The 12,921-nt window shown below is 44.1% G+C and overlaps 1 protein-coding gene across 2 annotated transcripts in view; it reads right to left on the bottom strand.

The window, feature by feature from the left end:
* CDH11 (cadherin 11) overlaps positions 1 to 12,921 on the bottom strand; it is a 90,173-nt gene that overhangs the window by 49,557 nt on the left and 27,695 nt on the right. For both annotated transcript variants that reach the window (XM_055412622.2, XM_055412623.2), the window contains exon 2: positions 585 to 984. In XM_055412622.2, coding sequence (XP_055268597.1) covers positions 585 to 812 — 228 coding nt within the window. In that variant the 5' untranslated portion in view covers positions 813 to 984. The remainder of the gene's footprint in view (positions 1 to 584; positions 985 to 12,921) is intronic.

The raw sequence follows: 12,921 nt of genomic DNA, 5'->3' as shown, positions 1-12,921 counted from the left end.
CATCCCTGAGCCAAACTGGATAGAATCCCACCCATTCCCATGACCCATCCATTCATCTTGTCAAATGTTCACAGATGTGTCCCCAAAACTGGGCTTTGGTGTCAGAACCTGGAGATACAAAACTGAACCTGTTCCTGATGAAAGTAGCTCAGGGTCCAGTGAAGGAGACAGAGGGATTCACAGACATGTGTGCAGCAGGAAAAAAGCTATGATGAAAGTAGTACAGAGCATTATAAGGACACAAAGGAAGGCATCCCAGCTGGCGTTTGGACGTGGTGGGGGACATGCTCCCAGTTGGAGAATTGTTAAATAAATAAACATCATTCCTATTCAAGAGACTACTGGGTAGCCATTAAAAACAGAGTTTTTAGGGTATAATATCAAGTGGAAATAGAAGTATTCTTAACATGGATGTCTAGGAATTAAAAAAAAAAAAAAACTGGAAGGATGAATGAATAGGATGTCGTGGATTTTAGTGATGATCAGACCATTGCTACCTTCCCTCCTAGATTTTTGTTTTGCCAGGACCCCAGTCCAGGGATGGCGGGGAGTGAGAAGTGAGCATGCAGTTGGAGCAGTCTTACCCTGCCCACGAGCACGGGGTCGGGCCCCGTGTACTCCTCTATCACGAAGAACTGGTTCCAGACCCAGCCCCTCTTGGAGCGCTGCAGCACCTGGCCCTCCTTGCCCTTCTCGTGGTGCCCGTGGAACGAGGGTCGCAGGTGGCTCCTCCGGTCCGTGGCGAAGGCCTGGCTGTGGCACAGCATGCCCAGGCACACCAGGGCGGCTTGTAAACAGTAGTTCTCCTTCATTTTTGGTTACGTGGTAGGCACAGGAGAAGGCGGCTGTCACCCCGTCCGCCGACCGCGCGGCTGCCTGGCGGCTGGCGGCCTCCCAGACGCGTCACGCAGACCTCGCTCGGGCTGGAAGGGCTCTCCTCGCCGAGCGCATCACGTCAGGGCTGCCCGCGTCCCCGGCCGGCCTCTGCAGGGAGCGGGAAAGGTCAGATTCGTCACAGGTTCCATCCCCACTCCCATTCTATTCTGTAAACACTGACCCTCGCTGGACCCCGTGAGGGCTTTGCTCTGGGTACTGAGGAGGCAGGTGCCAGTGGGAAAGCGTCTCCACGCTCCAGCCAGTTCACCACGCGGGATAAGATAAACGCACAGGAAGTCTATATGAGGATAAAACGTGTGTGCTGTGGAGTCCAGCTGCCCAAGTCCGAGAGTCAGTTTTACCATTTACTTAGCTCTGGGTTTAGGGTAAGCCAACACTGAGCTCAGCCTGCTCATTTATGAAATGGGCCGGGGAATCCTACTCAGTGGAAGGTACAGATCTGAGTCATAGCCCTAAGTCTCTTAGCCAAGACCTGGTATGTGGTCAGCACTTCGTATTTATCTGTTATTATTATATTAATGATCATGGGACTTCCCCTGGTGGCTCAGAAGGTAAAGCATCTGCCTGCAACGTGGGAGACCCGGGTTCAAACCCTGGGTCGGGAAGATCTCCTGGAGAAGGAAATGGCAACCCACTCCAGTACTCTTGCCTGGAAAATCTTGCATGGGAAAATCCCATGGACGGAGGAGCCTGGTGGGCTTACAGTCCATGGGGTCGCAAAGAGTCTCAGACATGACTGAGCAACTTCACTTTCTTTTCATTATATTAATGATCATACCCGTTCTTGGCTGTGTGTCTGTAGCAGGGAAACCTAGGGCATCGTGGGCACTCCGTAGAGGAACACACAGTCGATGGGGATTGAGAATGGAGATGGCAGAGAGTGGGGACTACTAAGGAAGACTTCCAGAAGGATGGGATGGAAGGGCTCAACTCTCAGATAAGTTACTGTGATAAGAGTGGGATGGATAGCGTGTCCAGATAGAAGGAATGGCGTGCCCCAAAGCCCAGAGCTGTTCACAAGCACAGTACTTCCCAAAACTGTTCAGCTTACTGGATGGTATTACAGAAGGAGGAAGCCAGCAATGACTCCTAAGATATGAAAGGTCAGGGAAGACCCTGAGATGGTCAGTCATGGCCACTAAAACATTTGTCATTGAAATAATGGGTCAAATTTGCACTGCTGGGTGTCAATTCAATAAGCACGACTTGCTTTTGTCCTGTCAAATGTCCACCTAAAAAGATGAAAATCCTACCTTAACCTGACAGTCTTTCTAAGCATACTCTATAGGCTCCCTTCAACAAGGAAAAACAAAATAAAACAGCATTCCGCGCCAACTGGTTCAAAGGTCATGTTCCTGGCTCTCAGCCATGACTCAGCTACTCATCGACAGTAAGGATGAGCCACTAACACATTTCCATGCCTCTGTGGTTTCCCACCTGCAGTCACTCTAGTCCTGTCTCCAGCACTCTGGTTCTTCTCTCTGATCTTTAACTCCTGCCTCAGGTTTCTCGGCTTCTTTATGGGACTGTCTTTCTGGTGCTGGAAATTTGTTCTTCCCCAAGGAACTTCCAGTGCTCATTCTCCTGTCTTAGGATCCCACACCTTCTTCTGAACAATCATCATCTCCTCTTGGAACACCTCTCAGACACAAGTTAGAGCCCTAGTTCCCAGAACCAGATGGTCCTCACTTCCACCCTTACCTGTAACACGAGGGGCTCTCAGAAAGTTGCGGGGCATGGAGGCTGAAACTACATTTCAACACCTGTAGGTCTAAATGAAATTGGTGAGCTTCTTCTTTATTTTTTTTAATTGAGAGGTATAGTTGATTTACAATTGTGTCAGTTTCAGGTGCATAGCAAAGCAATTCAGTTATATGTACCTGTGTGTGTATACATATTAATGTTCTTTTTCATATTATTTTCCCTCATAAGCTATTATAAAACACTGAATATAGTCCTCTGTGCTATACAGTAGGCCCTTGTTACTTATTTATTTTATATATAGTACTGTGCCTATGTTAATCCCAAACTCCTAATTTATCTCCCTCATTCCATTTCTCCCTTAAGGGAACTCTATTTCCCCTATCAGGGGAAGAAACTATAAATTTGTTTTCTGCGTCTGTGGGTGTATTTCTGTTTGGTACATAAGTTCATTTGTATCATTTATTTTAGATTCCACATATAAGCAGTATTATGATATGTGTCTTTCTCTGTCTGGTTTACTTCACTTGGTATGATAATCTCTAGGCCCAACCATGTTGCGGCAAAGGGCTTTATTTTACTCTTTTTAATGGCCAAGTAGTATTCCATTTATATGCCACATCTTTTTTATTTCTCCGTCTCTGGACATTTATTTAGGTTGCTTCCATGTCTTGGGTATTGTAAAGAGTGCTACAATGAACACTGGGGTGCAGGGATCTTTTCGATGATGGTTTTCTCCAGATATAGGCCCAGGAATACGATTGCAGGTAGTCTTATTTTTTGTTTTTTAAGGAACTTCCATACTGTTCTCCATAGTAGCTGTACCAGTGAAATTGGTAAGATTCTTGAACGTTGTATGAATAAAATCCATCATCTAATGCTTTGCTATCTGATTTGGACAAAGTGGTTGGATGGGGAGAAAGGTGAACAGAAAGGAGATTGTATGCATCTTGGCAGAATGGAATATATCTAGATTTGGAGGTTGGGTTGACCCAAACTGAAACACCATTGTGTATTTCAATCTGGATGGCCTTGGGCACATCGGCCAGGCACTCTGAGGCTCCGAGGTCTAATCTGAACAACAGGGATGACAAGAACTGGTGCACATACGCAGGGCTAAAGACAGAGAGGGAACTGGGCACACACTGGGTCTCCTTCTCTCTTTCCAGAGCTCCACAGTACAAGGCTATGGGCCTCACTCAGCAGAAAGAAGTGCTCTGATCTGCAGGTGGAGATGCCCTGAAGACAGGGGTGAAGTGCTTTCTCTAAGAGACGAATTGAGGAATAAGAATTACATGGAAATACCAGAGCCATTTGTCCTCAGAAGTCTCAGAAATAAGGGAACTGGTGGAATTCTACTTTGCTGGTGAACAACCCGTTTTCTTCTGAGGCTCTTTGATTTCACCAACCCCAGACTTTCTGATGCTTTGTAATATGGCAAAATGGTATCTGGGGAGGTCACACATGTACTGTCATTCCAAGTATCCATCACTGCCCTCAAAACTATTTTGTGATGTATTATGTAAGTCCCTTTTCAAGGAATAAGGACTTCAGTATTTGTTGTAGACAGACTCCAGGATATGTTAAAGGCTGTGTAGAAAAGAGAGAAAGATTCAGGAGGCAGTGTGGTCACTTAACAGCTTCACCTGAGACCTGGGCATATCAATACCACATCAAATGCTGCTTCTTGCAAGGCAAACCGACTGCATGGAAGGGGCCAGGAGGAGTTAAATCCTATAGTGAGGTAATACGAAGTCATAGGAAGATGCCTGCATTTAAGTCAGAAAGCCAAAGATGCAATTAAGAATCTGCCACTCAGCTCGTGGTTGGGCATGCCTCAGCTCCGAGAATGGCAGCTGTACCTCATTCTCTGTAAAGGGAAGCCACTGCGTGACATTTTCTACAGGTGGTTTCCAGGTTCACATTCTCGTTTGGGTGAAAGATTTTGGAGGCATTTCTGATTCATAACACCATCTCCTTACTAGACTGGTTGCTTCTTAATGGTTGGGATGATACCTTATTCACAACTGGGTGGCCAGTGCCTGAGCAGGACACCAGTAAAAGCTAAATATATGATTTGAACCCCATACTTCAAGTGCAAACTTGATAATGCCTCCATAGAATCTCAAGAGGAAGAAATAGAAAAGTAAAAGCATATGGTGCAACAAGATCTCTGCCCATTTCACACCACACCAAGTATTAAGTGTTCATTCACACAGTGATAAATTATTCTTGCATATACTGTGAAGAGTATTTGAAAGAAAGGGTTTAATTAAAGTTGATATTTCTGCACCTCTTTCTTCTGGCTGCCATTTTGCTGTAAAATGCAATTATTTCTGACACTAAATGTGTTGAAACTAGATGACAACTTTTTTTTCTTTGTAAAAAATTTCTAGATTGATACTAACAAATTTAAGTTTCCACATGACCAATAAACAATAAATTTCGCCCTTTGTTAGAAAGGTGATACATTTCACCCTTTGTTAAAAAGGTGAAATTATCTATTTTCTTCTGTTGGAAAGAATAGCAAGATCAACTTGCTTTTTAAAAGTAATTCCTTGAAATCATTATTTATAAGTGCTTATGTGACTGTGTGTATTATATAAAGTTATTTTAATGGTAAATCTCAGGTATATTAAGATGAATTTTTAAGACATTGTTTTTTAATTCAATTTTGGAATGAAAATTTACTAAGCAAAATCTTTTTCTAGCCATTACTCTAAAATCTTTATAAATAGTAACTCATCTATTAATTTTTATAACAAACTTATGAATGGGAACTGTGAATATTCTTATTTTAAAGGATGAAAACTAAGATCTGGATAGATTCAGCAAGGCAATGGCAACCCACTCCAGTACTCTTGCCTGGAAAATCCCATGGGTGGAGGAGATTGGTAGGCTGTAGTCCATGGGGTCGCGAAGAGTCGGACATGACTGAGGGACTTCACTTTCACCTTTCACTTTCATGCATTGGAGAAGGAAATGGCAGCCCACTCCAGTGTTCTTGCCTGGAGAATCCCAGAGACGGCGGAGCCTGGTGGGCTACCATCTATGGGGTTGCACAGAGTCGGACACGACTGAAGTGACTTAGCAGCAGCAGCATGCTTCTGATAAATCATAGCACTGAGTCTGAGCCCAAGACAGTTAGCTCTGGAGTCTGTCTTTAACCAGTGAGCAATACCCGCTGTCACCACTTGTTGGCTTCTGAGGTTCATAAGGGAATGATATGGTCACTGATAGAAACGGTAACCTAGATGCAGTGAACCAATAGGGGAACTAGGTTTATGCTCATAATATGATTATGATGAAAGTGGCAATAACAGTTAACATGTGCCCAGTCTTATTGTTTGCCTGGGCTTCCCTGGTGGCACAGATGGTAAAGAATCTGCCTGCAAGGCAGGAGACCTGGATTCGATCCCTGGGTTGGGAAGATCCCCTGGAGGAGGAAATGGCAACCCACTCCAGTATTCCTGCCTGGAGAATCCCATGGACAGAGGAGCTTGGAGGACTACAGTCCATGGGGTCGCAAAGAGTCAGACACGACTGAGTGACCAGCACGTTCACTCTCACCTCTTTCATTGTTTGGCTATCATTCTTCCAAGTGCTTTCAATGAGTTGTGTCATAAATTTTCATAATAGCTCTGCTACTGCTAAGTTGCTTCAGTCGTCTCCAACTCTGTGCAACCCCATAGACGACAGCCCACCAGGTTCCCCCATCCCTGGGATTCTCCTGGCAAGAACAGTGGAGTGGGTTGCCATTTCCTTCTCCAATGCATGAAATTGAAAAGTGAAAGTGAAGGTGCTTAGTCATGTCCAATTCTTCGCGATCCCAAGGACTGCAGCCTACCAGGCTCCTCCATCCATGGGATTTTCCAGGCAAGAGTACTGGAGTGGGGTGCCATTGCCTTCTCCAATAATAGCTCTATACCACAGTATTATTGTAATCCCCATTTTACAGATAGGTAGTCTGAGGCATACCAACGTGAAGTAAGTTGCTCAAAGTTACAGAGACAGCAAGTGGAGGAGCTGAGATATGAATACTGGATGGTTAGTTCCAAGACCTGCATTGTTATCCCCCACAATGCACGTGATATTGCCTCTCTAAGAGAAGACAAGAGGCCTCATCTAGACACACATCACAAGACAACAGTCTCACGATGAAAATAATTTCAGTTTTGGTGGTAAGGGGTAATATGGTAACTAAAATGTTAAAACCAAACCAGAAAGTGGAAGATAGAACATTTTATAGCAGTGATCAAAGTGAAGATGAATAGGAGGTAATTATATCTGTTATCTGATTCTGTTGTAGCAGTATATACCAATATAACCAGGTTATATAAACAGTTGGCCAGTTAACAGTATAACCAGTTAACCGGTATACAGGTTATAACAAGTCCTTGAATAGTATAGCCAGATCCTTAAACAGCAGCACTACACAAAAGTAAATCTTTGACTTCTTATTTTTTAAACACAGTTTCAGAATTTTCAAATATATAGGTTAAAAAGATGTGTTCAGAAAGATAATTATTAGTATTATTTAGAAATTCTTCTAAAGTCTAGAGGTCTGGTTGATATATGCAGTGGTCCAGAGTTTGCAGGAATCATGCGTAAAAACAGGAGACCGCCCTCCTAAGATGACCTTGACATTGGCAACAACTATGAACTCCGGGAGTTGGTGATGGACAGGGAGGCCTGGCGTGCTGTGATTCATGGGGTCGCAAAACACGACTGAGCAACTGAACTGAACTGAGGGAAATATATCAACGTTCTAATTGGTTTTAATAAAGACCCCCCACCCCCACCCCAAGGCAGCCCTTGAACAGTCCTTCCATTAAAACACTTTCATGCATTGGAGAAGGAAATGGCAAGCCACCCCAGTGTTCTTGCCTAGAGAATCCCAGGGATGGGGGAGCCTGGTGGGCTGCCTTCTATGGGGTCGCACAGAGTTGGACACGACCGAAGCGACTTAGCAGCAGCAGCAACAGCAGTATGTCAGAAATGTCTAAGCATTGAGGTTCTACTAAAACATATAGGAGGACTTTATGATGGAAGCATATTGCTTGGAAGGAAAATTAAATGTTGTTGAAAGTCACAGAAGTAATAACACGACAGGAAAATGGATTTGCAAAACCACCAGCTCTAAGTAGAAGGCTCGCCCCTCTATCTTGAGAGCAGATAGCCCGTCATGAGCTACCGCGCCCTGAGCATAAAACTCTCTCGCTGTGCTTGCTTTTGTCTCCGTTAAAGAAAATGACATAGACGGGTGTTTAAGTATATTTGGACTCCTGCTGGAAATTGTTATCGGGTAGAGAAAGAAAGACGAAAGCGCTTAGCACAAAGCAAGCGGCTTTGGTTTTTTGGCGTTCTCCTCCCCCACAGAGCTGGAAGGATCAGAGGGCTGACCTGTTCATTTCCAGGGAGTTAATTTACAGTTAAAGGCAGGTTATCATTACATTAAGAATATTACTGAGCCCATCAGAGCTCAAAACCTTATTCTGCAAGTGCTCTGTCCTCCTGTCAGGAGCTCAGGGGCTCCGGTCCCCACTGCAACAAACACAGCTTTGTAACCAATCGGATTCCATTATGCAAATTAATTCAAGCATATTTTATTCCCAGTTCAGATCTCATCACTCAGCACTGAGCTGGTCTCTAGTTTCAAATCAAATCACAGGAATTATGCCATGTCTGTGGAAATCACAGAGAATGGGGACAGGAAGTAGTACAGGAACTATTGAATCACATTTCTTCCCCGTTTCTACACTTGGAGCAAAGCATAAACTTGTAGTAGTAATCAGTTCTGCTCAGGTGCAAAATACACAGCAGAGATGCAGAACAGGTACTGTGTATGTTACTCTACTCTCCAAATTCAAATGTTAAAATAGGAAGCAAATGGGGCCCCTGAGCAATGACCATGATGTAAGGGCAAGCGGAATGTTTAAAAGCGCTCCAATGTAAATGTGATTCTCTGCTTCTAGAGATAGAGAACCACAGGAGTGTTAGCTTTGAGAGTGAAAAGATCACTCCCTGCCTGGTGTTGGGAAGGCCCGGGTCCAAATCACTCATCACTTGTGGGCGATATAAAATTAGGTAATGAGAGCTGGAATTATCCTCAATGAGGTACTTGATTTGTCTATACTGCTGGGCTGTATACTCAGGGCTTGGTATACAGCATTTAATTGTATTTCCACTACAACTATATGTAAATATCCCCCGTGATATTATCTACCAGGAAACCAAGGCTCTGGACAATTAAGTAAATTACTCAAGGGTACACCCTGAAACACTGGCAAGGCTGCACTTCAAATTCAAATTTATATGATGGCAAAACCCATGCTTTGGCTTTACCTGGCCCCCAAACACTAAGATCTTCAACACATGGAGGGGCAGGATCCATTTTCAAGGATGGTTTAAACTCCATATTAGTAATTGACTTTGAAAAGAATTTTTGTTAGAGGTGAATTTAATTTAAGTATGTACAATCAGCTTTTATATTCTTAAGCCACAGAGTATCACAGAAATCCAGCTTAAGTTTCCAGACCTCAAACACACAGAATCACTTGCTGATTATTTATTTATCTTTTCAAGTAATTAAATCATCTCCAAATGATAAAATGACTAAACTCAATATGTGCTGTGAAGAACTTATTATTTTTGCTCTACTCAATCCTTAAGATAGTCTTTTTCTCACTGTAATATTTTTCAATGTTAATCATTAAGATGAATGAAATACATCAACCCATACAGGAAATAACATTGTCACCAGTGTCATCTTGGGCTATGAATAAACACCCCATATAAATGTGTGGAAAGAGAGAGCTCTTATTTTCCATTTTTCTTTTACTTGAGTGAAAGTACCAGAGGGAAGATCAGGGCAAAAATGGTAATGATAAACAGATGCTCAACATAATGTAATGTCATTGGTGGTATCAAAGGCCTATGTGTAAATCCCTCTTTGTCTCAGAGCTGTGAAAATCTATAAAGTTTTCTTTATTTGCTGGTTCCTTCGTTCAGCAGTAACTTTTCTCAGCATCACACCTGAGTTGGTCTCTGGAGAAACATAGCTGCAATGCATCTCTGATCTGTAGACTCAGATGATGGTGAGACAGTTGTCTGAGCAGATAGATGATTGTATGACATGATACGTGCAGACAGGACTGGGTGCCAGAACACAGAAGCATCAGTGGCCACATCTCTGCAGATGAATCTGTAACACATCCCTCCTGCCTTTTGGAACTTGCCTACTCCAGGCTCTTCCAAGTGTTAATAAATATGCATATTAACAATCTCCCACATCTGGAACTTCCGCTCTCACCCTGAGCCACAGCTGATTGAACCACAGGTAGTCCAGGGACACAACCAGACCATAAACCAACCAAAGATTGTTTCAAACTGTGTAACCTGGTCAAAATGATAACCTGGGTGAGTTAGAACCACTGGGGAACTTGAATGAAAAGAAACAGAACCATTTGCCAGTTAGTAAGGGAGCTGAAATCCCATGGACAGAAGAGCCTGGGAGGCTACAGTCCATGGGGTTGCAAAGAGTCAGACACGATCTAGTGTCTAAAGAAGGAAGGGAGCTGAGACAGAAAGGTCATGAGGCATATAGGGGATTGAATAGCAACAAAGTGACATCTGATGGCCAATGTTTTGGTAAAATCAAGGTATGAACAAGGTATGAGAAACCAAACAGAAACAAGCATGGCCTCTGTCCCTCAGCCATGTAAATGGCAGAATGCATGGCCCTTCCTGGGCTCTGAAGATTTTGGCAATCAAGGACTGCCCTCTGGCTGCTGTCTCCATGGGGCCCAGCCTTAATGATAGTCCATTTCTGAATTTCTGTGAGGTTGTTTGCACTGCCTCCCTATGCACGGGTAACATTAAGCCCCTTGTACATGAGCCAACTTGGGTGCCTTATTTTATCATCAAACAGCAAACCTAGTAACTATAATAATCGAGAGGAAAAGTTAGGTGGTTCTTCCTCTGGTTGAGGGTGAAGTAACACAGCTTTGGAGATCATTTGTTCAGATGTAGAAAATGCCTTTTTTTTTTTTTCCTCTGAATTCCCAAGGAATATTGAGCAATAGGGAGAAAGTGAAGTCGCTCAGTCATGTCCGACTCTTTTGCAACCCCGTGGACTGTAGCCCACCAGGCTTCTCTGTCCATTGGATTTTCTAGGCAAGAGTACTTGAGTAGGTTGCCATTTCCTTCTCCAGGGATCTTTCCAACCTAGGGATTGAACCCAGGTCTCCCGCATTGGACGCTTTACCCTCTGAGCAATAGGGAGAGCTCTAGAATAAAAGTCAAGACAGTTTTGTTGTAGGAAAGGTTCTGCCACTGAACAGTTGTGTAATCTTAGAAAAGACACTTCTTCATTTGGGACTAAGTATCCCCTGCTATAAACTAGAAGACTGGTAATAGCCTATGAAGGGTCTTCCACATCTACAGGAGCCTGTGAGTCTGTGCTGGGCTGTGACAGAGCAACCTTCCTGGGGTGGAGAGATGTGAAGATCTCTTTAGAAGGTTTAGAAGGTCTGGATCCCACTGTGCTGGCAGGACTGCTCCACACACAACTCCAGGAGGTCCCACTTACATCAGATAGAATGTGAATGGTGCTGGCACAGCAGAGCCCTGATAATGTGACAGGCCTGGAAACCCAGCCTCAGGGATCCAGACTTCACCTGATGGACAGTGGGCATCATTAAAAACTCTGGTCAGGAGATTGACGGAGCCCGAGTTGTCAGAGGTATGCAGGATACACCAGCGTGAGAAATGGCATTTCTGACAAAATGGTTGAGAGCATGGGCTCAGGAGTTTGATGGGGTTAGAGGATTACAGCTCAAGAGTTTCTTCTCACTAGGTGTGTGACTCAGCCTCTGTGAGTCTCCACGCTGCCTTACTGAAAATGTGAAAAACACGAGGACAGTTCTTAACAGGGGAGATCTAAAATGAAAGGAGATGGTTCCCAGAGAGAGCTCCGTGTAGTACTTGACAGTGGCTGGCACACAGAAAGCGATAAAGAGGATAAATGAGGAGTTTTGTCCCTTGAACAAGAATACATAAATATGTACTGTAAGCCCTGGATGCAAGAATGTGACACGTAACATACATACAGCATGCCATACGGTGCAAGCCTTACAAAGGGCTCCGGGGACTGTCCATTAAAAGGATGTAAACACAATAATACTTCCAACTGGATTGCTGAGTGCACTGATGCTACTCCGTGTGTCCAGGGAGACTTCTGGAGTCATTGCAGTAGTTCAGGTGAGAGGTAATATGGCTCTGAACTAGAAAATGAGGCTCACATGGAGGCAAAGGGAACTTTCTAGAAACCATGCAGGTGTGAAGGGCTCTGGGACCTGGACAGGTTGAGCATAAAGGATGAGATTGCAGTCTGAGCAGAGAGAGAAGACAGCGGTGCTGTTCCTGGCCTCAACAGAAGAAGAGATTGGTTTGGGGGAAAAAAGCATGAGTTTGATTTTAAACATATTAAGCTTGTAAAGCCAGTGGATTGATGCTCAAGTGGCGAGCTAAGTCTAAGTTCGGCTTCCAAGTTCTTCCAAAAGTAGGTCCTGTCAGTGTCAGCATTTCTGTTTCACGTTTGGACACCTTGTTGCCTTACTCCATCCTAGAATCTCAGAACTGGGGAAAACCCTAGGTAGACGTTCCACAATTCATCCTTATTCCACAGACAAATGGGAAAACTGAGATACAGAAATGAGAAGTAACCTGTAAAAGAGGAGACAACAGGAACAAAACCTAAAAGCCCTCACTCTACAGAGGGAAAATACAGGGGGAGGAACCAGTATCAACAGTGAAAGGACATTTTTATAGCATCTGCCGTGCCCTTTCCTCACAAAACCCGGCTTAAAAGCAGACCTCCTTTTCAAAAGATTTCTATGGAAACAGCCAGTCCAGGTTCCATAAGGGAACAGACAGTCAGAAATAAGGACCTGGGAGCTCTTTAAAGATGATCAGTGGAGAACTGGAAGAGGGAAAACAATCTACATATTCTCCCTAGACTGTGACATCCTGCAGAGAGCCTCTGTCCACAAAGTCTGTTTCTTAAAGCACAAACAATAAGAGGAGGAATTATCCCAGGGTGGCCTTAATAACTGACAAGAGCCTGATGTGGTTTTTCTGAAATAATTACTAAGGCGAGGAGAGGGAGTGCCTCCAATCAGCACCTCCGAGAGCCTTTAGAATTCTGAGAAGGCCAGCCTGTGACCCCAATCCACCTCGGTCCGTGTGCATCCGTCCAGCTTAATCAGCCACCAAACCGAAGTGAGGAAAGCACAGACTCAAGCTGCTTCCAATTATCAGAGG

The sequence above is a fragment of the Moschus berezovskii genome, chromosome 22 (genome assembly GCF_049115385.1).
Source record: "Moschus berezovskii isolate FMDL1 chromosome 22, NW_MosBer_1.0, whole genome shotgun sequence".
NCBI lineage: Eukaryota > Metazoa > Chordata > Mammalia > Artiodactyla > Moschidae > Moschus > Moschus berezovskii.
Note: the sequence above shows the minus strand (reverse complement) of the source record. Positions and strands in the feature narration are given on the sequence as shown.